Here is a 23779-nt window from a genome sequence, read left to right as displayed (position 1 = left end):
GCCACTGGAGGGCAGCATTGCCCAGCGGACACTGGCTTCGGGAAACTCCTCCTTCCCCACGTCCATTCCCTCCACAGGACCAGACAGTTGTCCTGCTGCCCCTTCCGGGGACTGACCAAGGCCTCCTGAGGCTTCCAGAGCTCCATGATCTGCTTCCCTGTCCCTCCCCTACGTGTGCCCCCACCCTCAGGGGGGGTCCCCTGAGGCCAGGGGATTGGGAGAGGGTCTCTCGGCCAGAAAAGCAAAGCAAATGTGAGCAAGGGAGGAGTGAGAAAGCAAAGACCTTGAAAGAAACAGCCCACTCCTCCACCCGCCCTCGGCTCCTCTGCCCACCCTCGGCTCCTCTGCCCGCCCTCGGCTCCTCTGCCCGCCCTCGGCTCCTCTGCTTGCCCTCGGCACCGTGGGTGAAGGTGCCAGCCACAACTGGGCCAAGGGCTGGCAGAGGGTCCCCAGGTGTTGGGGCTGTGGGACAAGACCTGAGCCTGGCAGGATCTCAGGGAGAGGAGAGCTGGGGGAAGACGGGTGACTGGGGAACAGCCACAGAGGCCGTGGAGGCCGTGCTCCCTGGACGGTGGTGCCTTGTTCCCACACGTGGGGCAGCTCTCCAGTGCGGGTGCCCCCCAGGTTCAGAGCAAGCGATGTGCTAACTCAGCCTAGGGGGACGTGACGTCACCCACCAGGCTTTCAGTGCCAGCCAGCCGGGGGTCACTGGCCTCCTGAGATGGCTGAGCAGAGAGGCCATGGGTATGGGACATGGTTCGCTAAGTGGGTACCTGATAGAAGAAGATGGGGTGGATGGGGCTGTGACTTCCCCAGTCCACAGACCACGTGGAGGCCACAGCAAGACTGAAGCCCAGGCCGGAGGGCAGGGCCTCGCAGGGCAGGGCCTCACGGTCAGCATCCCTCCTGTGGGTGGATGACTGCCTGGAGGCCTGGGTAGTGAGGCCCTCCCCTCACACTGCTTCGTGTGGTGAGGAGGGATGGGAGTGGGCTGGAAGATCTCTGTGAGCTTGGGACCATGTCGATGCTGGCAGGCCAGCCCAGCAAGACGTGGCCCCCGGTCCAGCTGTCTCGCTCGCTGCCTCACTCCAGAGCAGCCGGGCAGGCCTCGGGAAGCTGCCTCACACATTCTGAGCAGTCGGGGGGTCCTCTGAGTACAGCCACGTGTGTGTGCGAGCCCCACCCTCCTGCAGAGGCTTCCTGGGAGCCAGAGCAGCTCCTGGCCAATTCGCGGGCCCAGCTTGGTTTGTCCTGCCTCCAGGCATGGCGTCCGGGAAGGAGAGGAGAAGGGAGTAGGCTGGAAGTCAGATGTCACAGAGACCAGGGTCCCAACTGGGGTTTGCACCCTGCCCCAAGCCTGTTTTCTGTGAGGAACAAAGACTCCTCCTGTTTTATCCCAGGAATTAAAGGGAGATGGAAATGACGAGGTCGGCCTCCCAAGAAAGTGGGAAGGGGACACCATCACCACCGCTCCGAGAGCGGCTCTGGAAAAGCCTCTCAAGTGCTGCCACGCAGGCTGAGCCATCTCAGTGTCGTGGGCCTGCAGCCTGAGCCACCGCGGTGTCGCAGGGCTTTTGGGCTTTGATTCTGTGTCTTTTCTGTCCCCATTTCTTGTGTTTGTAGGCAGGGGGTTCTTCTACTTTTCTTCTTTGCCTTATTCTAACATCACCTTTAATTTGTGAATTTAATTTGTGGTCTAACGTCAAGTCTCTCTTGCTGCAGTTCAGGTTCTCATCCAGTGGGTCGCTTTTGAGTGAGGAGGACACGCATGGCTGCCGGGGCCCTGCCGTTCTTTCACCTGAAGTCCACACTGCATGACCTGCCTCTTAGCACCACAAGGCACAACCCTGGTCCCCTACAGGGGCCTTCCCAAGCGTGGGCTGCCCAGGCCTGTCTGTCCAGAGGGAACTTGGCCCTGGCCACAGCTGCCTATGCCTGTGCACACATGGGGGCTTCCGGAAATCATTGGAAATGAGAAGCCCCAGCCGGGGCATGGTGGCTCACTCCTGTAACACCAGCACTTTGGGAGGCCGTGGCGGGCAGATCACCTGAGGTCAGGAGTTCAAGACCAGCCTGGTCAACATGGTGAAACTCCATGTCTGCTGAAAATACAAAAATTAGCCAGGCGTGGTGGCAGACACCTGTAATCCCATCTACTCAGGAGGCTGAGGCAGGAGAATCGCTTGAACCCGGGAGATGGAGGTTGTAGTGAGTCAACATCGCACCACTGCACTCCAGCCTGGGCGACAAGAGCGAACTCCGTCTCAAAGAAAATAAAATAAAATAAATTAGAAGCCCCTGTAGCTGCCCAGGGCCCCAACTGCACCCTGACCCCTACCCAGGGAGTGCGTCCCTCCTGCCTGGCTTTCCAGGGACGTTCGGCTTATGTCCCCAGAGTAGAAGCAGCGCTAGGTCGTGGTGGGACCGTAGAGTCGTTTTTTACCATTGGAAGCTGTGTCACATGTTGTCTTTGTTAAACCAGGGACCTTCATAGAGAAAGCCCGGTTTTGTGAAATTGTTGTTCATGAAGAGCGAACCCGCAGACCAGCCTCCCCTGCCCAGGGCACCTGCCCTCTGGAGGTCCCTCCCCTGTGGGCAGGGGCTGAGCTCTCCTGGCTCCACCCCTTCCTTCTCCGCCCTGCATGGACAGGACTCCCAGGTGCACTGCGTCCTGCAGGAAGGCTGTGTGCCATGGCTCCTGGTGGTCTGAGAGGAGCCCCAGGTGCTGGGCTGGCATAGAGAGCCCCCGAGCTTTGCCCGCCCCAAGTCTCACACACAGGGTGGGCAGCGAGGCCTGCAGGAGCTCAGTGGATGCCGGGGCAGGGCTGCGGTCGGGAGGCAGAGAGCAGATCCTGCTCCAGCCTGAGGGAAGCAGGTGATGGCCACAATCAGGGCCACCTGTGTGGCATCTGACTCATCCTGTGGTGGCCTAACCCTCTGAGAGCCATTTCCATGTGAAATGTTAACTCGAATCTCATGTCCGAAGCCATCGTCCCCTTTAAAAGGCTAAATGAATGTAGCTCAACTGAAGAACTCTCATTTTCCTGTGACTTTCTGGAGAAAATCTGAATTAGCCCAGGGATCTCGATCTGAGGAATTTCCAAACCACAGAGAGACGCAGCCGGATGCCAGCTAGCCATGCAGGGCAGATGCCAGACCCTGGCGGCTGTGGCCCCAGGCGGTCCAAGGAAGGCTGCTTCATCCTGGGGCTCAGAGACTCCGGGAGCACGGCTGGGGTTTCCCTTGAACGTGAGGGAAGCGCGGCAGCTCACCTCTATTTTAAGACCAGACCCTGGCAGTTGGAAAGCAAAGTAATAATTTGATGCCAAGTCATTTGTGCGACAGTGAAGGGTAATGCGTTGAAGGCTGGAATTATCTTTTAAAATGTTTTTTCAAAGCTATAATTAAGTGTAAGCCCTCTAAAATATTTCTTAAATATTTTAAAATATCATGTTGGGTGATGTTGCTTCTTATTTTGCAATAACCAAATAACGTGCTTGTTTGTGTATCAAATTAAGTTTCCTTGTGGGCAGTGGTTTCAGTTGGAGTTTCTGTCTGTGGAGCTGAAGCAGCAGCTTCTGCAGAACGTATGAGTGTCCTCTCGCCTGTCCCCACAGTGCATCCGCGGACGCAAGGCCACCCTGGAGGAGCTGCAGACGGTGCACTCGGAAGCCCACACCCTCCTGTACGGCACAAACCCCCTCAACCGGCAGAAACTGGACAGTAAGAAACTTCTAGGTATTTCAGGACCTTCCTTTCCTCCCATATTGGGTTTGAAGTCCCCTGAGGTTGTGTTTCCAGCTCTCAGCCCCTTGTGTCTGGGGTGCCTGTGGGTGTCACCTGCCAGGTTATAAGGTAAAGGGCCTGGAAGGGAACCTTTCACCCTCTGTTCACAAGCCACTAGTTGTTGATGAATGTGCCAGGTAGCAGGTGTGTTTGTGTAAAAACTGGGCTGAGAGCCGCTGGTTTAGAAGCATCTTGAATCCCAGGGTTTCGGTTCGAGAGGCTTATTAGGAACACTCCCAGCGCCCCTGCCTGCCCTGCCCTGCACTCCACTTGAAGGCCCATCAGGGCAAGACCAAGAGGAGACGCAGGAGTGTCCACCACTTAGGGGTGAAAGGCTGCTGGTGTCTTAGCTCTGGCTGAAAGCACCTGCAAATGTGGTGGAGGGGAATTTTGGCCTCATGGAGAGAACTTTCTAATGGGCATCCTCTGCCCGGGAAACTGGTGAGAGGCTTTCTACAGGGATCTTCAGCAGAGGCAGGTGAACTCCCAGCCAGCTCCATGGGGCTCCCAGAGTTCCCAGGGCACAGAACCCAGACCCGGGGCTGGCGGCTTCCAGGACACAGAACCCAGACCCGAGGCCGGGGGCTCCCAGGACACAGAACCTATACCCAGGGCCGGGGGCTTCCAGGGCACAGAACCCAGACCCGAGGCCGGGGGCTTCCAGGGCACAGAACCCAGACCCGAGGCCGGGGGCTCCCAGGACACAGAACCCACATCCGGGGCCGGCGGCTTCCAGGACACAGAACCCAGACCTAAAGCCAGGGGCTCCCAGGACACAGAACCCAGACCCGGGCATGGGGACTCCCAGGACATAGAACCCAGACCCGGGGCCAGGGGCTCCCAGAACACAGAACCCAGACCCGGGGCCAGGGGCTCCCAGGGCTGTCTTTGTTCCTCGATAACGTCCTTCCCTGCCTCCCAGCCACCGTGAACCAGGACAGTCACTGCCCACTGGTTTTCTTCCCCATCTTTTGTGCCTTTGCCCATATGCTCTTCCCCGAGCGGGACCCTAGGAAGGCAGGGAGGGAGAACTAGGAACCATGAACGCAGGGGTTGCAAGGGCAAGGAGAGGGTGGGCTGTGCCTGGCTCGTTGACTGCGTTTGGTGGGGCACACATCGTGGGAGGTATCCTCCATGCCGGGCCTGTGCCCAGCAGACTCAGCCTCACAGAGACCTGCACGCCTAGTCCTTCATGTGTTCTCTCATTCACTCGCTCACGCCTTTACCCGCTCGCCGAGGGCACCTTCCGTACTGGATGCCCTGTAGGTACCGACGGGGTCGCAGACCATGGAGCCAGTGGGGCCGTGAGGACATGCATGGGCTCTGGCCTGGGGTGGCAGTCATGCTGCTTCCGGAGTCCCCCCTGCCCTGTGGTATGGAGGCTTCTCAAAGGACAGAAGCCTTAAGTTGAGGGGAAGTGGGAAGGGAGTGAACAGCAGTAGGAAGCAGGTGGGCCGGGATGTGGCTGAGCAGGTTCATGAGGTGGGTCCTGAGCTAGCGCCGGGGACAAGGGCCACCAACCCACCCCACAGACCACAACAGCTCAGGGTCAGCAACTGCAGAGACAATGGACTCAGGGAGGCGCTCAGTCAAGGGCCTGGGCCAGAGCTGGTGGAAAGGCCTCTGGGCCCCGCCTCCCTACACAGCTGCTTCGCCTGCTGCTGCTCTAGAAGGGGTACAACAGGGGCTTCCTGGACTGGGGACAGCTGCTCTAGATGAGGGCATGGATGCCAAGCCCCCACCCCTCCCCACTGGGCTGCCAGCAAGCTGACCTTTACCCTCCGAGCAGAAGACAGGAGGCCCCTCTGTGGATTTGACCCGCCCCAAAAAAGCTGACATCAGGGTTTCCAACAAATAGCCCCTGAGATCCCTTATACTGGTGCTCATGGTTAATCACCCGCTCTGTGCCCAGAGCTTCCACCCAGGAAGTCTTGGCACTTCCCCCTTAGGAGAGGACAACCAAGGAGGACCCAGGGCCCGAAGAACGGCTCGGTAGGGACCTGGAGCCGGGGCCGTGCAGGGGAAGGTGGCTGGGGGCAGACAGTGCAGGGCGCTAACCCAGCTGCCATTAGCGCCCTCAGAGAGAAGACGCTGCGTCCACATGACGTGGACAAGTTCAGTGGAAAAGGGGAACGCACAGGACGTTCAGAGAAGACAAAAATTAAACACCTGACTGCAGAAAAAGAAAATCCTCAGACCGGAAGATGTGGTGATGTCATCTCCCAGAAACCAGAGAAAACCATGACAGCGCTGGGCAACTGGGAAGTGAGGTGATGGAGAAGAAGGCCAGAGCTCACTCCACTGTGCAGGGTCCAAACAGCAGGAGTTCCAGGGAAGGCAGAGGCCAGGAGGAGGTGTCTGTGGAATTCAGAAGGCCCCAGGCCAAAGGCGGGGCTGCAAGGACCCACCAGGGGTAAGAAAGACCCTCTTTGGGAGAACCAGCAGAGCCTCAAAATGCAGGGACAGAGGTGAGAGCCAGGGCGCTAGAGACAGCCAGGGCACCTGCGGACTCCACAGGGCCTGTGGCCATGCCAGTTCTAAGGGCGCGTCATTGCCCTCCTGAAGTCTGTGTCCTGCCAAACTGCCGGGTGAGGAGGAAGGTGGCACAGCCATTCCAGGCATGCAAGGGCCAGAGCTTTCACCTTCCAGCTCTTCTTTCTCAGGAAGCCACCAGAGGACATGCTGTCCTAGGGCAAAAGAACACTGGGAGGCCCATCATGGAGGCCGGCCTGTACTGTGAGAGGGTGGTGGCCAGGAAGCCTGAGATCGCCCTGCAGAGAGTGAAGCTGATGCAGCTACTCCCGAGGAAGGGGCACGTGCTCCTCGGGGAGAAGATGGCGCATGGCTGGTGGAGTACCTAGCAGAGGCAGGGAGCACCGCTGGTGCCAGGGAAGGGAGCCCTAAAGGGCGAGGGCGGTGTGGACGGCGGAGAGGGCAGGCAGCCTTGTGTCCGGGAGCTGGGTGGGCAAAGGCTGGGAATCGAGGCACTGAGGCTGGAGTGTGCTGTCCCTCAGGATTCTCCAGTCCTTAACAGGCAACGTCACTGCCTCCCCGTGTGGTACCTCAGCTTCTGGCCAGGTTCTCCAGCACGGGAGAGGCGGCCTGTGGGCCCCGTGAGGGAACAAGACCTTTGCCTCAATGTCGCCGGGGCTGCCACAGCAGGGGCTTTCAGTAGGCGTGGGAGTTGCTGGGTGGCCTCAAGGCATCAGCTCATCAGGCTGTGTCCTGCACATGCAGCTCCGTGCACCCACCTCCACGCCTTTCAGAATGGCGGCTGCTCCTGACACCTTCGTCCGTTTTCACAGGACCAGCTGTCGGTCCATCCCCTGCCACCTTCAGTCTTCCAAACCTGTGGAATTCAGTGGACGGAGGATGGAGGCAGGACCAGCTCCACTGGCAGGAGGATGAAGGCAGGCTTAGCGCCTCCACCTTGCTTAGGTTTCTAAGCTAGTTTCAAACAAAGTTTAAGAGAGATGATCAAAAAGGAAAGCAGAAAGTTGGAGGTGTGGCATCCTTGGTGAGAAAGTCATGGACCGAGCGAGCTTGGAGCTCTCTTTCCTGCGATTGCTGGTTACCCAATGGGCCCCTGGTCCTCAGTTCATAGCCCGCATTAGGCCCTTGAAGACCCCTTTTTGATTGCTGGTTTCTTTATTGAAGTATCTGCAGCATCCCTTTGCCCCGTTTCTGTCCTCTGAAGGTAACCCTTCTAGCCAGCTTCTTTTGTTTACAGGAAGGTTGATCATTCTATTTCCTGTTCTTTCCTGCAAAGCTTTGTGCTTTAAAATCTGTTCACATTCCTATGAGGATACCTCCCCCATTACCTTCGTACAACTCGAGATCGATTTTTGAATTTCCGACGATTGTCCTAACCCAGAAACTTCATTATCATCAGTCTAAGTATTTCAGACATGGTAATAGCTGATGATTATTTTGAGTTTTGCTAACATAGCCCTAATAAGGTGTTTAAACACTACTGTGTGATTTTTTCTTTCCTCTTTTAATGGAATCCACAAGCCGCTAAGCCGTGTGCAAGGGCCTTCATATGTCCTTTCTGATGTGGTGAGATGCCACACATCAGGCTTGGCTAAATTGGATCATGAGCCTGAGGCAGGCTGGCCGCTGCCATACATGTCACTGAAAGTCATGTGGCTCATCGGCTCATGTCAGCTGGCAGGGCGCTGCATCCAGGCAGAGCTGGGCCCCTGGCGAGTGGACACCGGTGATGCTCAGGGCAGGGTGCGGCGGGAAAATGACTTGGCACAGCGAGGGCCTCCTCCCAGCCAGGGAGCGGGAGCAGTGGCGAGAGGACGGCTGGAGCCTTCCCTTCCCTACCCCAGGCACAGAACACCTGTCTGCCAGCCTGCGGTAAACAGACAAGTAGTAAGCCTGGTCGTTTGCAGAGCTTCGGGCCCTGTCACTAGGCTGGAACATTTCGTGGCCTGGGCTTGGTGATTGTGACTTCAAACCACAAGAGGCTGCTGGGCTCCTCACAACTGTCACCAAAACTCTGCCTGTTGCTCCATTCCTATACACGTGCATTTGGATGCATGATTGTGTGCTTTTTCTTTGTTGTTTTGGTCTTTGCTGGATAATGAGCAAACTCAAAACAGTTGGTGACTTGTGGTTTTAATGTGGGCATGGTTGGCTATGATTTCAAAGAGATTCAGTCTTTTGCAGATACCTGGACACGTCTGTCTACTGTGAATTCGTAGAGCTGAGCGCGTGCATTATTTGGAAAACGAGCTCCCTAGCTTCTGGCAGTGTCTTTCCCATGTGTTGGAGTAGTCAGTGTTGGAAGGGGGTGGCCCACGGAGCCACTGCCAGCCCCAGCTACTCAGCCACTCACCAAGGCCATGACCACCCTTCCGAGGCAGCACCCGCCCACTGTGGTGAGGTTGGCATTAAGTGACTCCACTACAGATGACGGGCAGTGAGCAGGGCAGCAGGTGGCTTGGCACCCTGGCACCCATGCCCTCCTCCTTTTTCAGTCTCATTCCACCTGCCCATCAGCTCTCTCGCCCACCACATCCCGCCAGCTCCTGCCCAGCCCCATCGCTTCTCAAAGGGGTCAGGCATGCAGGCCGCTTCCCTACGTGGTCAACCTCATGTCCACTATTTGCTGCCACCAAGGCACAGAGGAGAGCAGGGCCAACATGCCTGTGGGGATGAGGGCTGGCTCTCATGAGGCTCAGGTGAGAAGTGTTAGCTGATGTCCCACGTCCCACACTAACACGTGGACACGGGAACCAGGGTCAGGAGCCACGAGCCACGCAGCGGCGGGTCCGTGAGCCATGGACGCGGAGGAAGTAGGCCCGGGACAATGCCCAGGAAGGGGAGGCATGCTGGTGCTGGTGCTGCTGCCCGCAGTGGGCGTGAGGGCCCGGACCCAGAGGCTGAGGTGTGCCTGCTGAGCGCTGCAGGGAGAGCCAGGGCTGACCAAAGCCCCTGCTGGCTCAGTGCCTTGTACGGCCTAGGCAGGGAGGAGGGACGAGGTGGGCACAGACCCTGCCCTCAGAGCCAGGCCAGGTGGAGAGGAGCACGGGCTTCCTCTGACGCAGACTGGCCCCTCCCAACACAAAGGGCTTTGTCTGGAAAACGTCACAGCATCTGCATGGCGCCTGCGCCCCACAGCTGGCCGGGCCTTCGTAGCAGGTGGGGGCCGGGCCTCTCCTTCCTTTGCCTGGGGGGCTCAGGAGCCTCTGAGCCCCTTCTGAAAGCAGCTGCAGCTGCTGCCCCCTGCCTCCTGCCTCCTGCCCTGCTCCCTGTTGGCGTGGCAGCCTCCCAGCCCCGGGATGTGGACATGTCCATTCTACAAGCCTCTGGCCTTGATGCAGATCTGCCACCTCCACAGAGTGGCGAGAGCCTGGGTCAGCTCTGCAGGTCGGGCCTCACACTAGGGCCTGGCTGTGGCCGTCTGTGGACATGTGGGCATCGGTAGGGGGTGCGGGTGTCCGTGGGGAGTGTATGTGTCCATGGGGGTGGGGATGGGGGGCGGGCATCCATAGGGAGGGTGCAGTCATCTGTGGTGGTGTGATAGGGGTGCAGGCATCTGTGGGGGTCCGGGCATCTGTGGGGGGTGCGGGCGTCCGTGGGCTAAGGCAGGCAGGCCTCTGTTTCGCTTCTTGTCTGTGCCAGCCACTCCCCTGCGGCTTGGGGCCATCGCGGTTGCTCCCAGCCAGGCATGCTGTGCCCCGAGGAAGGGTTCCTCTCATGCACACCCAGCTCACCAGGCCGGCAAGCCCTCCAGGCAAGAGGCAGGCAGGCCCTGATGGACCCACGGCCAACTCCTTCCTATGGCCCCCGGCAGCCGACCCTAGAAGCGTGGACCAGAGCACACAGAGTGGGGGCTGCTGTTCTGGAGTAGGCTGAGAATGGGAGAGGAGCCCCACAGTGGGGGGCACAGCCCAGCTGAGGCCAGAAAGCGGGGTCCCACGCTGGATAAAGGAGCCTGTTACATCCAGCCAGTCTCCCGGGAGCATGTGAAATGCCACCCCAGCTCCAGTCCAGGAAAGGGCCTGGGGCTGCGGAGAGCAAGGGGTTGGGGCCCAGGCAGCCGCTAGGAATGGCAGGCCCCGCCCCTGGTTAGTGGGGGTCTCTTGTCCTCCACAGATGGGTTTTAAGCTGGTGACATGCTTTCAGCCAGCACTGGGGTGAAACAGGAAAAAGACAGCACCCCTGTCCTGGGAGCACTTTCACTGCTGGAGCAGGCGTGGGCGCCAGAGCAGTGGGGTGAGGGTTTCGAGGGCCCCGATTTCCATGGGAGGAGGCCTGGCGTGCAGCTGCGATGTCCTTGGAGCCCTCAGTCAGCTGTACATTTTCCGCCTGTGTCGCAGGGAGGGGCTGTCGCTGGATATGTTCCCGAGGATCTCAGGGTCTAAGAGTCCTCATCACCCATGTTTAATCCGGGACCTATCCTGTTTGCCGTGGGAGGGGGCTGCTAGACAAGCCCTAGGAGCTCACTGAGGAGCCAGGCTCGGGGTCCTGGAGCAGGAGTTGCTGTTAGATACAGACGGGCAGGGGCATGGGCTGCAGGCAGATGCTCGCCAGGGATACCTCATGCTCCCCAGTGGCTTAATGCCTCTCCTGGGCCCCTGATGGGCTGATGCCACAACAATTTGGGGTGTCCCCACCAGGATCTGTGACCCAGCTCAGCCCTCACAGGAGCCAAGGCACCTCAAAGGGCCAGACGCTGACCCCGCAGCAGGGCCACAGGGTGTCACATGGGGGAGCAGTGGCCCCTCGGTGTCCCACAAATGCCCAAGCACCACTGAAGACCCCGGAGTGCTCCCAGGGCCTCGGCCTCATGCCCTTGGCCTCTCTGACTGTCTCCCTCCCCTCTACAGGCTCGCTCGCCTCCGTGTTCGTCCGGCTCCCCTGCGGTGGTGTTGGGGTAAGTGTTCCTTTAATGTGTAAATAATGTCCTGTTTCTTCTCGAGTCCCAGTGGTCACAGAAATCGCAGCCTTGCTTCCCTCAAAGTGAATAATTGCTGCCAGGTGTTTTCCACACACAGGGCCTGGCGGGCAGGGGCTGCCCATGTGCGGCTTCAAAGGCCGTGTGAGCCGAGAGCGTTTTGATCACCGACTCGGGCACCTTTCTCTGGGGAAGGTCGTCTGGTGCTTGCGGCTGGGTCTCTGGGGTGCAGTGGCTCTCGCCTTAAGAGCTTGCGGCTGGGGCTCTGGGGTGCAGCGGCTCTTGCTTTAAGAAACAGGATCCTGTGTGCAGCCAGTGTCTCATCCCCTTCTAAGTCTGCGGCAGTAATCTGCTCACAGCAGGCCACGAGTATGGTGTGGGTAGAATGCATGCTGCTTTATTCTGTACCCAGTTTCCACTCGAAGCTACAGGCAGGGCTCCCAGTGCAGTGACCGTGATACTCATGGGCCAAGTGGAGTCTGTAGGGCTGCTTGCTGGGCTGTGCTGGCTTCTGCGAGCTGATCATATGGACCTGGCCTGGGCATATGAATCACTGGGCTGTGCCGGCTTCTACGAGCTGATGATAAGGGCCTGGCCTGGGTGCATGGGTTCACAAGGACTTTCCAGTCTGGGCATCTGCCCATCCGTCCACACAGGAAGGGTCAGGTCTTGCAATCAAATTTCTCAATAACAAAAGGGTTCTCCCCTGGCCCCTGACCTCCTTGATGCAGCCTGGGCAGGGGTGGCAACAGCGAGGGCGGCCATGAGAAGCTGAGGCAGAGCCTCCGAGCAGATCTGGGCCATCATGGTCCTGCAGCGCCACGAATCACCGCAGACGGTTACAGGCAGGGAGGATGGGAGCTAGTGTACAGCAGGAGCCGCTGCAGCCGAAACAGTGCGGTGTGTGTGTAATCACAGATCGCAGGGTGAAGCTCAAGGTCTGGATTCTGTTATGGAAATGAAACAAAATTGTTTTCTTCCTGAGTTTTTATAAAAATCACTGCTTTGAAAATTATCCCGTCAGAAAGAGAATAAATGGCATTTATTCATACCACCACCAAGCCCTCCTAGAGTTATTTTATTTTGTATTGTAAATAGGCTGCAATCTCTTAATTTGGGGCAAGTTTTTGGCCAGACTTGAAAAGAATTGAATTTGCACTGCCCTGCAGCCAGCACGCCTGTGCAAGGAAGAATTTATCATTTGCAAATGAAAGCTAAGTGCAGACTCAGAGCTGAGGGGGTGAGCCCAGCAGCCCCTCCCAAGTGTTAAATCCAGATCTGAGGCACAGCAGATGAGAGCTGCACCCTCACATCTGGGCACAGACAGGCACTCGTGCACAGATGCTGATGGAAAAGCTCTCCACGTGGACGTGAGCAGGGAGGGCAGAGAGGGTAACCTGTTGGCATGGGCAGGGAACAGTGTGGGCCGTGGGGCGTCCTCAGGTGCAGCCATCGGCAGGATGCGTTTTACTTCCCACTGTTTTCTAAAAGGAAGAAGACAGACAGGAGGCCTGTGCAGGCCCCTGCCCTGGCTGTGGGGTGCACTTGCTGTCGCTGGCACAGATGCAATTCTCCTGAGCCTCATGTCTCCAGATCTGTGAGGGGCCAGCCTCTTGGAGTGTCAGGAGGAGCAAAGTAGACCTCAGGAGCCACAGTGTGGGCGCACGGGAGGTGCTCTTGTCAGGGAGGGCAGAGCGGGTGAGCAGAGCCGGCCGCCTTTCCCAGAAGCAGCTGCAAACTCTGCTGGAGACGGAGCAGTGGGGCTTGGAACACCGAAAACTCACCCTTCCTCAACGCTGGGAAATGTGGGCTGTAAAGTGCTTTGACCTCTTTTTCAAACCAGATCAGCTTCTGCATTGTTCCTCTCCAGTGACCACAAGTTTCAACTAGGTGAGGAGCTGGTGTCCTTGCTCGGCCTCGCCCGGCACAGTCCCGGCCTCCTCTTGTGCGCCCGGCTCCCCACGGCTCCTCTGAGCTTCCCAAAGGCCTCCCAGCCCTGCCAGCCCTCGGTGTGTCTGTTCTAGACTCCATAGGATTCTCCATGGGAACCTTTCTCCATGTTTCCCCCCGCCATTTTCCTGTCTTTATTGTGAAAGAGAAAGAAAGAGAGAAAGAGAAGAGAGAGGAGAGGAAGGGAGGGGAGGGGAGGGGAGGGGAGAGGAGAGGAGGAGAGAGGAAAAAAGAAAGCGAGAGAGAGGCCGGGCGCGGTGGCTCAAGCCTGTAATCCCAGCACTTTGGGAGGCCGAGGCGGGCGGATCACAAGGTCAGGAGATCGAGACCATCCTGGCTTTCTGTGAAGCAGATCTCTACTAAAAGCACAAAAAAAATTAGCGGGCAGGAGTGGCAGCCTGTGATCCCACTTCGGAGGCTAAAGAGGCAGGAGAATAAGCGAGGAAAAACCGGAGGCCGGAGCTTACAGTGAGCTGAGATCCGGCCACTACACCTCCAGCCTAGGCTGACAGAAGCGAGACTCCGTCAAAAGCAGAGAGAGGAAGAAAAAACTAAACGAAATGCAGAGTGAGCCATTTGCTCCTTCCTGCATTAGTAGTTGCGGCCGCATGCCCTGAGCCAGGCTGTTGCTCAGCGGTGGCGCCGCATGCCTGAGCCAGGCTCCCTGCAAGAGCCCTGGAGCTCCTGGAACTCTGGGCTGGTCCCTGGGAGCTGGAGCCGTGGTCCTGAAGCAGACGAAGGAGGGTCTCTTGAGTTCTCTGGGGACTGGGGTCCTGCAGTTTGGCTGGGGCTCTATCCTTCACTCTGTGCAAGACATTCCAGAAGCTTCTGAACCCCAGGGTCCCATGGGAGGGGGCACAGACACAGGCACCTGGTAGACCGAGCAGCTCCTTCGCACCCCAGGTGTGCAGAATCCCCAGAAGACCCTTCAGAACATGGGAGGAGTCCACCCTCCGCTCCCTGCAGTGTTGGCCTAACCCTAAAGCCCAGTTCATTGTATGTTGGAGAGAAACCATCTCTGGGTACTGTCCCCACAGGGGCAGCCTCAGGGCCTGTCCTGCCTGGGACCCTGCCTCCCCTGGCTGACACAGAGCCACTGGCAGAATCTTGCCGTGCCCAGCTCTCACTCCTGGAATGTCACCTTGGATTTTTTTTTTTCCTCTTTGCAGACAGAGCTTCAGTCTGTTACCCAGACTGGAGTGCAGTGGTGCGTTCATGGCTAACTGCAGCCTCGACATCCTGGGCTCAAGTGATCTTCCCACCTCAGCGTCCTGAGTTGTGGGGACTACAGGCCCAGGCCACCACATCTGGCTAATTTTTTTTTTTAATTTTTTGCAGAGATGGGGTCTCACTATGTTGCCCAGGCTGGTCTCTAACTCCTGGCCTCAAGTGATCCTCCCACCTCGGCCTCCCAAAGTGTTGGTATTATAGACATGAGCTGCCACACCCCTGCCACCTTTAATTTTAATGAATTGATTCTCCAGCTGAAGTCATCAACCCAGAATAGTCCTATTTATGTGGCTGCTTCCATGAAAAACAATATAGCATTACTTAGAGGAGAAGCCATTCATTGCAGGTTAAAGATTAAAGGAGGGTCAGTGAAGTAGAGTTATTTTGACATGGGGAAACCATTTAAAGAATGTAGAAGTTTGGTCATTGAAAAGAAAACCATCACTGAATATGCTTCAGGAAATGTCTTCAGCCCCTTGAAAACGCATTTTAACTCACCTTGCTTTGATGACGAAGCTTTAAGACAGCTTGGAAAGAAATCCTCCCTCCCCACATAGTGAGCGGTGTCTGTCAAGTGGCAAGTCTGCCTGGTGGTGGACAGGAGCCCTCGTGGGCCTGGTCTGGGGAAGGGAGAGGCGGGGTAGACACGCCTGGCTCCTGCTGAGGATCCCCACAGCCCTCGGCGCTCAGAGGGGCTCAGTTTGAGAAGGAGGCACCCTGCAATGGACCTGCAGTCGACCTGGTCAGCAACGTGTTGAAGATGAGCAACTCTGATGATGCAGCTTCTAAGACCTCTACCGGGCTGGGCACACCCAAGTCCCCGGTGTGTTACCCCACAGCGTCTTGCAGGCAAAGGACACACTTGGGGATGGCTGCTCGGGTGCCCTGGGGCCAGCCCAAGGGCTGTGTATTTCATCTTAACGCCTCCCTCCCCTGGCCAGACTCCTATAGGAGACTGCTTTGTGCAGAATTGGCTGTCCAGGTCTCTGTTGACTTTCCTCCCGAAGTAAGCCAGGGCTGTAAGAAATTTCTAGTGTGCCTAAATAAATAAATGAGCCAACACACAATTGGGGATTGTTGACATGTTTGTGTGAAACACGTTTTCTGTCTGAAGTGGGAAAGGCCAGCGGGCTGACTTGCTGGTGCCTGGGCAGAGCCGTGTGCCATCAGCAGGGCAGGGTGCCTGGGCAGAGCCGTGTGCCATCAGCAGGGCAGAGCAGGGCAGCCCTCCTCATTCGCCCACACTCCCAGTCCCGCTTAACTACACTGGTCAACATGTGGAGCTTCCAGTTAAACTCGGCACAGGAGAAGGTCACAGTTGGAAGAGACTGGTCCTGATTCCCCTGACATTTCATTTTGCTGCTAATTGTTAGACAGGTTGACTATCCCTTATCTGAAATGCTTGGGGCCAGAAGTATTTCAGAGTTTGATGTTTTTCAGATTTTGGAATATTTGCATTATACTTACCAGTTCAGTATCCCTAATCCAAAAATCTGAAATCCAAAATGCTCCAGAGTGCATTTTCTTTGAGCATCACATAGGCACTCAAAAATTATTTTTTCGTTTTTGGAGACAGAGCCTCACTGTGTTACCCAGACTGGAGTGCAGTGGTGCATTCATGGTGCACTGTAGCCTCGACCTCCTGAGCTCCAGTGATCTTCCCGCCTCAGCCTACAAAATGCTTTTGTAGCATTTCGGAGTTCAGATTCTCAGATTAGAGATACTCAACCTGAATAACTCTCTTAACTACAGTTCCAGTTTAAAAAAAAAAAAAAAAAAAGAACTAGATCACCTTGGCATCATTACTTTTAGATCCAAGTATATTGGAGCAATTGAGGGAACAGAGGATGCCTCCGAACAGGTCAGGACACATGCACCTCATTTCATCTTAACTTCTCTTGTATTTTCTCTTGTATTTTCCTGTTTAAATTTTTTGGCATGTCTTAAAAAGATTGAAGCCCGAACGTGGGCTGAGGCTGCCCCGGCTCTGGTAGTCCCTGGGGTTTTAGAAGCGGAGCCCACAGAGCCTGAGCTGCTCTGTCCAGCCAGGGCTGGCGATGACGGTGACCGGGGAGGGTGACCTCACTGTGGGGTGTTGTTTCCACAGGTGGACAGCGACACCATATGGAACGAGGTGCACTCGGCGGGGGCGGCCCGCCTGGCCGTAGGCTGCGTGGTGGAGCTGGTCTTCAAGGTGGCCACGGGGGAGCTGAAGGTCAGTCGGGGCCTGGGCAGCGGTGGCCCTCCAGGAGGCCTGCCACAGATTCCCGGTATGGGGAAGGGCTGCCCTCCGTATCTCCCTCTCATCAGGCCAGGAGGCAGCTGCAATGGGGAGGCGTGGACCCCACTCTGTCAGCATAGCCTCGCTGTTGAATCAGAGAGACATAGCCCACACTCGTGACAGGGTGTGTGCATAGTGCAGAGGTTCTCAATGATTTGGGTCGTAAGAACCCTTTATACTCTTAAAAATTTATACTCTTAAAAAACTATATATATGGCTGGGTGTGGTGGCTCACGCCTGTAATCCCAGCACTTTGGGAGGCCGAGGCGGGCAGATCACGAGGTCAGGAGATCAAGACCATCCTGGCTAACATGGTGAAACCCCATCTCTACTAAAAATACAAAAAATTCGCCCTGCATGGTGGCGGGCACCTGTAGTCTCCATTACTCCGGAAGCTGAGGCAGGAGAATGGGGTGAACCCGGGAGGCGGAGCTTGCAGTGAGTGGAGATCACGCCACTGCACTCCAGCATGGGCGACAGAGCGAGACTCCGTCTCAAAAAAAATAAAATAAACAGAAGCTCCAAAGAACTTCTGTTTACATGAATTATATCCGCAATATTGACTGCATTAGAGATTACAACTGAGAAATTTTCAAAATGTTTATTAATTTAAAAATAGCGACCGGGCACGGCAGCTCATGCCTGTAATCCCAACACTTTGGGAGGCCAAGGCGGGGGGATCACCTGAGGTCAGGAGTTCAAGAGCAGCCTGGCCAACATGGCGAAACTCCATCTCTACTGAAAATACAAAAATTAGCTGGGCATGGTGGCGGGTGCCTGTAATCTCAGCTACTTGGGAGGCTGAGGCCAGCGAATCGCTTGAACCTGGGAGGTGGAGATTGCAGTGAGCCAAGTTGCGCCATTGCACTCCAGCCTGGGTGACAGAGCGAAACTCTGTCTCAAAAAATTAAAAAAAAAAAAAAAATTTAAAAGTAATAAAAAAAATAAAAATAGCACTAACATCTGGCCCTGTGGACAGCAACCGGGTTCTCACACCTGCCTGGCATCATTCTTGGGCCATGTCGAAGTACATGAAGGAATCCTGGCCCCACACAGATACGTAATTGGAAATGGGAGGATTTTAATAGACTTTTCAGAGGTATTCTAATTGTGGGTATTCTTTGACAGTATACCAGAAATTCAACAAGTGGTAGTGTCTTGAAAATTAGCTGCAGCGTGGGTCTGAACTCAAATCATGGCCACCTCCTCCTCCGTCTTGTTTAACCGAACCATTAGCCCTTCTTGGAGGTCAGATCAATCCCTCGTTCATGGGTGGTTGGTAGCACCATGCATTGGTCATTTGGAAATTTAACTTCATGGAGTTACACGGATCTTCCGTATTCTGACTCCTACAGTATCAAAAAGTCATTAATTTTTGAAACCATTAATATCACTCCCATCCGTCTTGTAAGTAGTGGGAGAGCCGGCAGGCTTACAGAGGCAGAGCCATGCGTTCCAAACTTGTAATTTTCACTTGAAAGCTCAAATTTTCTCACACTTCCTTCCCGTCTCTCTACTCGGGATGTTAAAAGGACGTGTTTGAGGGCGGAGATCTAATAAAATGTCTGAATACTGCTTCATCGAGCACATTGTTAAGAGAAGCTGCTCACACACACACACGCCCTCGTGCTGTTCCCTGCCCGCCATCTACCCTCCGGTGCTTCAGCAGCACCTGCACAGGTGTCAGGGCAGTGAAAAGAGTACATAGAGCCTCGGGTCTATGCCGACTACAGACCCTCAGCAGGGGTTGGGACTGCAGGGGTCTGCAGCCTGCACATGGAAGCACTGAGTGCAGAAACGCAGGGAGACCAGGGCCTCTTGAGAGCATTTTTGCCTGCACCTCACTGGCTGCCCTCGCGCCGTCCTGGGCCTGGTCCCTGCGGCGTCCGGCTCACCCCGCCCACGGCCTGGTCACTCATGGTTGGCCGGCACTTTTGAGGCTCTGTTACAGACCTTGACCACACAATGTCCTGTTGCTGCTGAGACCAAGAGAGGACTGTAATCCATTTTTATGGCGGCAGCTACAGAGTGGTTTGCAGATGGATTTTTGACGCAGAAGTGACGGGGCAGAGGACAGCTTTTCTGCCCAGCCTGAGAGGAGCTGCTTTGTGGGCTGCCCACTTGCCCGCCGTCCTGGGAGCTGAAGCACAGTAAGGACAGAGGCAGTCACATGAAGGCCAAGCTGGGGCACAAAGCCTCTGCCCCGCGGCCAAGTCCCTGCGTGGGGCCCCTTCTGCTTCGTCTTCCTCCAGTGGCCACCTAGCGGGTCCTGGTCCCGAGCCAATGGGGAGCGAGCGCACCCCTTCCACCTCACCCCAACCCCTGCGCCGAGGGCACCACGCCTCACCGACAGAGCTGAGAGTGGGGCAGGGCACCCACCCGTTATCCCAGTGACTGCATTTCGGGGGAACAATTAGTAGCCCCCAGACCTCTGTAGGAAAAGGGCCCAGGTATCTCGGAAAGGCTCATCACTGGCCCTGCATCCTCTCCCCATCATTGTGGCCAGGGTGCAGCGAGAAACTGTCCTCCCATGTAGCCCAACTCTGCTAAAAGTTGAGTGTGCCACCATTTTCCCATGGCTACAAAGCGTGTCTTTTGTCACTCTCTCCCGGCTGTCTGGTGTCACCTGCAGAATGGCTTTGCTGTGGTCCGCCCCCCTGGACACCACGCGGAGGAGAGCACACCCATGTGAGTACACACCGCAGCTGTGCACTGCAAGGGAATCCGGGTCTCCCTTCCCTCCCTTAGGGCTGGGTGGGTGCCTGAGTGACCTCGGGGAGCTGGGCTGCCGTTTGCTGACCACCCAAGATATGCCGCATGCCGGCTTCAGCTCCTGGGTGTCGAGTGCAGATGCCGAGGTCTGTGAGCATCACTGCTTGGTCGTGACGGAGACAGATCAGAGGAAAGGATGGGAAAGGGTGTGTGGAGGTTAGTCCAGAGAAGCCTCTGGTGGTTGAGTAGTTGTCAACACTTGGGAGAGGAAACACCACTCCCCCTCAAGTCAGTCACTGCAGCCCTTGTTGTCTAGAGGACTCAGGTCATTTTGCGCATGGCCTTTAACTGCCTGCTGACCGCCTGGTACCGACGCAGCAAGTCGCAGAGCCATGTCCATGCAGGCAGCTATCCAGGTGCTGTTTCGGGTCTTTCAGAGACTGCTGACAGTCCCACACAGCTGAGGATCTGGGCAGAGTGGCGACCCATCCCTGTGTGTGCAGAGCCAGTGGCAGGGCAGACCGGCAGCTGTGTGTGGAGTGCCTTGCGGCGTGGGTGGTAAATGAGTGAGCTATCCCGTCAAAGAGCATGCTGTCTCGTGGGACGGTAGCCACTCTAGTGAGGAGGGTTGGTGCTAGGAAGAGCGGCTCCCATGCTCTGGAGATGGAGAAGGGGTGCCTGATCTTGCCAGCTTTGGTGAGGAGACGGTGGCGTGGGGCTCTGCCTTGGAGAATTTGAGCAGCAGTTTGTCAGATGGGCAACCAAGAACAAGTGCAGATACAAGTTCATTATCAGGGCGTGGCCAGGAAGCAGTCAGAGCGAGACGGAACCGCAGGGGCCCAGGAAAGGGCCTCCCTGCCACCCCGGGAAGTCGGGCGTCAGCGGAGGGGCCAGCAGTGCCCTGTTTCACATCAGGAGGTGAGAGAGTCAGATCCACATGATAGAGCAGAATCTCCTTCATGTACAGAGAGGAGATTGTAACCTCCAGGGAGGGACGCTTGTTGGAACCTTTGTGGCTTTACCTGAAAACCACGTGGTTGCTCCACGTCCCAGAACATGTCACTTGGGCACCAGGCTTCGTGTTCGTTTCACTTCTCTGAAGTTTCTTTTCTAATTTGAACCTGAGTCGTTGGATATTCCGAATAATAAACCTCAGAGGAGACAAACGAGTTATCTTAGGTTGCAGCTCTTCGCTGTGCTCCCTGTGAGCCGCTGCAGGAGCCCAGCATCTAGGATGTTCCGGGGTGTGTGCGCTTCCCCATGCCAGCCCAGATTCCGAAAACAAAACGACGAGTGTTTCTCCGTGTCTGTGGCCATTCAGACAAAGGGAAATGGAGATTGAGAAGGTTTTCATTGTTATTTGAGTCACTTCCATAGCTTGTTTTCTCGGTCTCTTGAGTAAGAGTCTCTAAAATTAAGGGTAATTTGCGTATTGGAATATAGAAAGGTCAGCAGTAAGCAACTGAGATGAGCAGCTGCCGTGTCCGTGTGCCGTGTCCGTGTGCCGGGGCGGCAGCTCCTGAGAGGAAGGGTTCTGGGCAAAGATGAGGGACATGCTGGTCACATGCGAAATAGGCTTCCCTACCAGAGGAGCATGGCGGACCTCCAAGCAGGAGAGTGTGTGTGTGTGTGTGTGTGTCTGTATGGAACTGTGGATATGTGTGATATGTATATGCTTATGTGTATATGTATGTGTGTGCTTGTATGTATCTGTGGTTTCTGTATGTGTGTGTTTCTGTGTGGGATGTTCATGTGTATCTGCATGTGTGTGTGGGGTGTGTGTCTGTGTGGGGTGTGTGTCTGTGTGGGGTGTCTGTGGTGTATGGGTGTATGTGTTTTGTGAGGTGTGTGTCTGTGGTGTATGGGCGTATCTGTGGGGCATGTATGTGTGTAGGGCGTGTTGCATGGTATGTGTGTGTCTGTGTGGGGTGTGTGTGTCTGTGGGGTGTGTGTCTGTGTGGGGTGTGTGTTTTGTGGAGTGTGTGTGTGTGGGGGGTGTGTGTCTGTGGGGTGTGTGTGTCTGTGTGGGGTGTGTGTCTGTGTGGGGTGTGTGTGTCTGTGTGGGGTATCTGTGTGGGGTGTGTTTTTGTGGAGTGTGTGTGTGGGGTGTGTGTGTCTCTGTGTGGGGTGTGTATCTGTGTGGGGTGTGTGTCTGTGTGGAGTGTGTGTCTGTGTGGGGTGTGTGTGGTGTATGGGTGTATCTGTGGGGCATGTATGTGTGTAGGGCGTGTTGCATGATGTGTGTGTGTCTCTGTGGGATGTGTGTCTGTGTGGGGTGTGTGTGTCTGTGTGGGGTGTGTGTCTGTGGTGTATGGGTGTATCTGTGGCGCATGTATGTGTGTTGCATGATATGTGTGTGTCTCTGTGGGGTGTGTGTCTGTGTGGGGTGTGTGTCTGTGTGGGGTGTCTGTGGTGTATGGGTGTATCTGTGGGGCATGTATGTGTGTAGGGCGTGTTGCATGATGTGTGTGTGTGTGTCTCTGTGGGATGTGTGTCTGTGTGGGGTGTGTGTCTGTGGTGGGGTGTGTGTGTGGTGTATGGGTGTATCTGTGGGGCATGTATGTGTGTAGGGCGTGTTGCATGATATGTGTGTGTCTCTGTGTGGGGTGTGTGTCTGTGTGGGGTGTGTATGTCTGTGGGGTGTGTGTCTGTGTGGGGTGTGTGCATGTCCATGTCGGTTAACCTACCCTATGGCAGCAGCTAAGATTCCCCAGTGGCTTGTTTGGGAGCCCGTGTGTGTGTGTGTGGGGGGATGTGTATGTGTCTCTCTGTTAACCGATTCTCCGGCATCACTGGAGGTTCCCTGCGGCATATTCAGGAGCTGTGCACTCACAGAGACCTCTTAGGTCTGCGCGGACCCCGAGTGGCGCTCTGGCGGGTTGTGAAAAAACTGGCCACCGCCCACCTGTGCTTTGTCTCCAGCATCGGTTCTCTCCCACAGGGGCTTTTGCTACTTCAACTCCGTGGCCGTGGCAGCCAAGCTTCTGCAGCAGAGGTTGAGCGTGAGCAAGATCCTCATCGTGGACTGGGTAAGCAGAGCCGCCGCCTCAAGCACGGCTCAGGTTGCTGCTGTGTCCTCCCCGACCAGACAGCAGCATGTGGAGAGAGGAGGGGGGCTCTTGGATTTGGGAAGCTTAGGTTTCTGGAAACGGTCTCAAAGATGCGGAGAATTAAAGCCCCAAACCTGCTACAAGTCATTCTATAGCTTCCATCAGCCGACCCCGGCAAATGGGGTCCTGGCGTGTCCAGAAATGTGCCTGTGGGTGAGGGCAGCAGCCAGGGCCACCCTTGGCGAGATCTTCTTGGAAGGCAGGCGTTGGGGAGGAGGCTGTGTCCACATCGACTTTGTGTGTGGCCTGGGAGCCTGGGAGGGCCCTGACCTGGCCGAAGGCGGCACTCTCCTCTCAGTCACCGCAGTGAAACCCGTGCCTTCCTGCTGCTGTGTGGGCACCTGGTCCTGCTGGAATGGGGGCTGCCACTGCCCCAAAAGAGTCATCTCTTTTTAAATAATGCTATATGGTGTCTGAATCTACATTCCACGAATAGGTATACTCATTCTTATACCGGAAATTAATGTTCAAGGTGTTCATCTTACTACTCTTTTTAAAGCCAGATATATACATATTTAGTGTTCTCTTTGGTATTTATGATTTGTTTCATAATTTTAAGGAGAAAAGCAGGGCCTGTCAGGTATGGTTATGATTTGAATTGGAAAAGTCCTTCTGAGTTTGGGTAAAGAAACAATGTGGCGCAGCCAGGACGGCCAGACAGCCCCCAGCCGGCCGTGCGCTTTCGGAGAGGCAGGTCAGGGGATGCGGCAGAGCAGCGGGTCCTCCACACCCAAGGACCTGCGAGCCGGGAGCCCTCCCTCAGATCCTCCTGAGGGAGCCGGTAGGAGTGCCCAAGAAGAGAGCAATGTGAGGCTGCTGACGGCTAAAGACCGGGGACCCGTCCCCAACACAGAGTGAAGCGCTAGGGCACGCAGACAGGCTGTGTAGACCCTGTGTGGTGTGCTCCCTGCACGCTGAGCTGTGATGTTGCCCATGTACACACCACGCGGACAGGGGCATCTCAGTGGGAAGCTGCGTGTCGGGAAAGCCTCCGTGTGCATTTTCATGGTGATTACCTACTCTGTGGGACCGAAGGCACCTGTTCCATCGCTCCTCACCTGTGGCTGCCCTTCCACTTTTACTGTGATGAGCACAGATAACGGAGCAGCAAGCTCTCGCGCTGGGGACATCAGGGCTGCCTGCTCTCTTCTCAGGCACACAGCTGTTCTCAGCAGGGCCACCCCCTCGCCCGCCCATCCTGGTGACCACCTGCCGTGTGGCCCAGGGCAGAAGAGCCATGGTCAGTAAAGCCCCAGGCTGCCTCTTGTGTTGCCCTCTGGTGCATTTGACCTGTGGGTT

At 56.2% G+C, this 23779-nt stretch overlaps 1 protein-coding gene across 20 annotated transcripts in view; it reads left to right on the top strand.

Annotated features, from left to right (window-relative positions):
• Positions 1 to 23779, top strand: part of HDAC4 (histone deacetylase 4) — a 298215-nt gene that overhangs the window by 239887 nt on the left and 34549 nt on the right. For 19 of the 20 annotated variants that reach the window (XR_004176678.1, XM_031651658.1, XM_031651660.1 and 16 more), the window contains 5 exons: positions 3618 to 3738; positions 11130 to 11176; positions 16485 to 16592; positions 19291 to 19346; positions 22312 to 22399. Coding sequence is in view for 19 of the 20 variants with exons in the window: in XM_031651658.1 (XP_031507518.1) it covers positions 3618 to 3738; positions 11130 to 11176; positions 16485 to 16592; positions 19291 to 19346; positions 22312 to 22399 (420 nt within the window). In the remaining variant the exon portion in view is untranslated. The remainder of the gene's footprint in view (positions 1 to 3617; positions 3739 to 11129; positions 11177 to 16484; positions 16593 to 19290; positions 19347 to 22311; positions 22400 to 23779) is intronic. The other variant, XM_031651648.1, reaches the window with a different exon arrangement.

This window comes from Papio anubis, chromosome 10 (genome assembly GCF_008728515.1).
Source record: "Papio anubis isolate 15944 chromosome 10, Panubis1.0, whole genome shotgun sequence".
NCBI classification, from domain to species: domain Eukaryota; kingdom Metazoa; phylum Chordata; class Mammalia; order Primates; family Cercopithecidae; genus Papio; species Papio anubis.
Note: the sequence above shows the minus strand (reverse complement) of the source record. Positions and strands in the feature narration are given on the sequence as shown.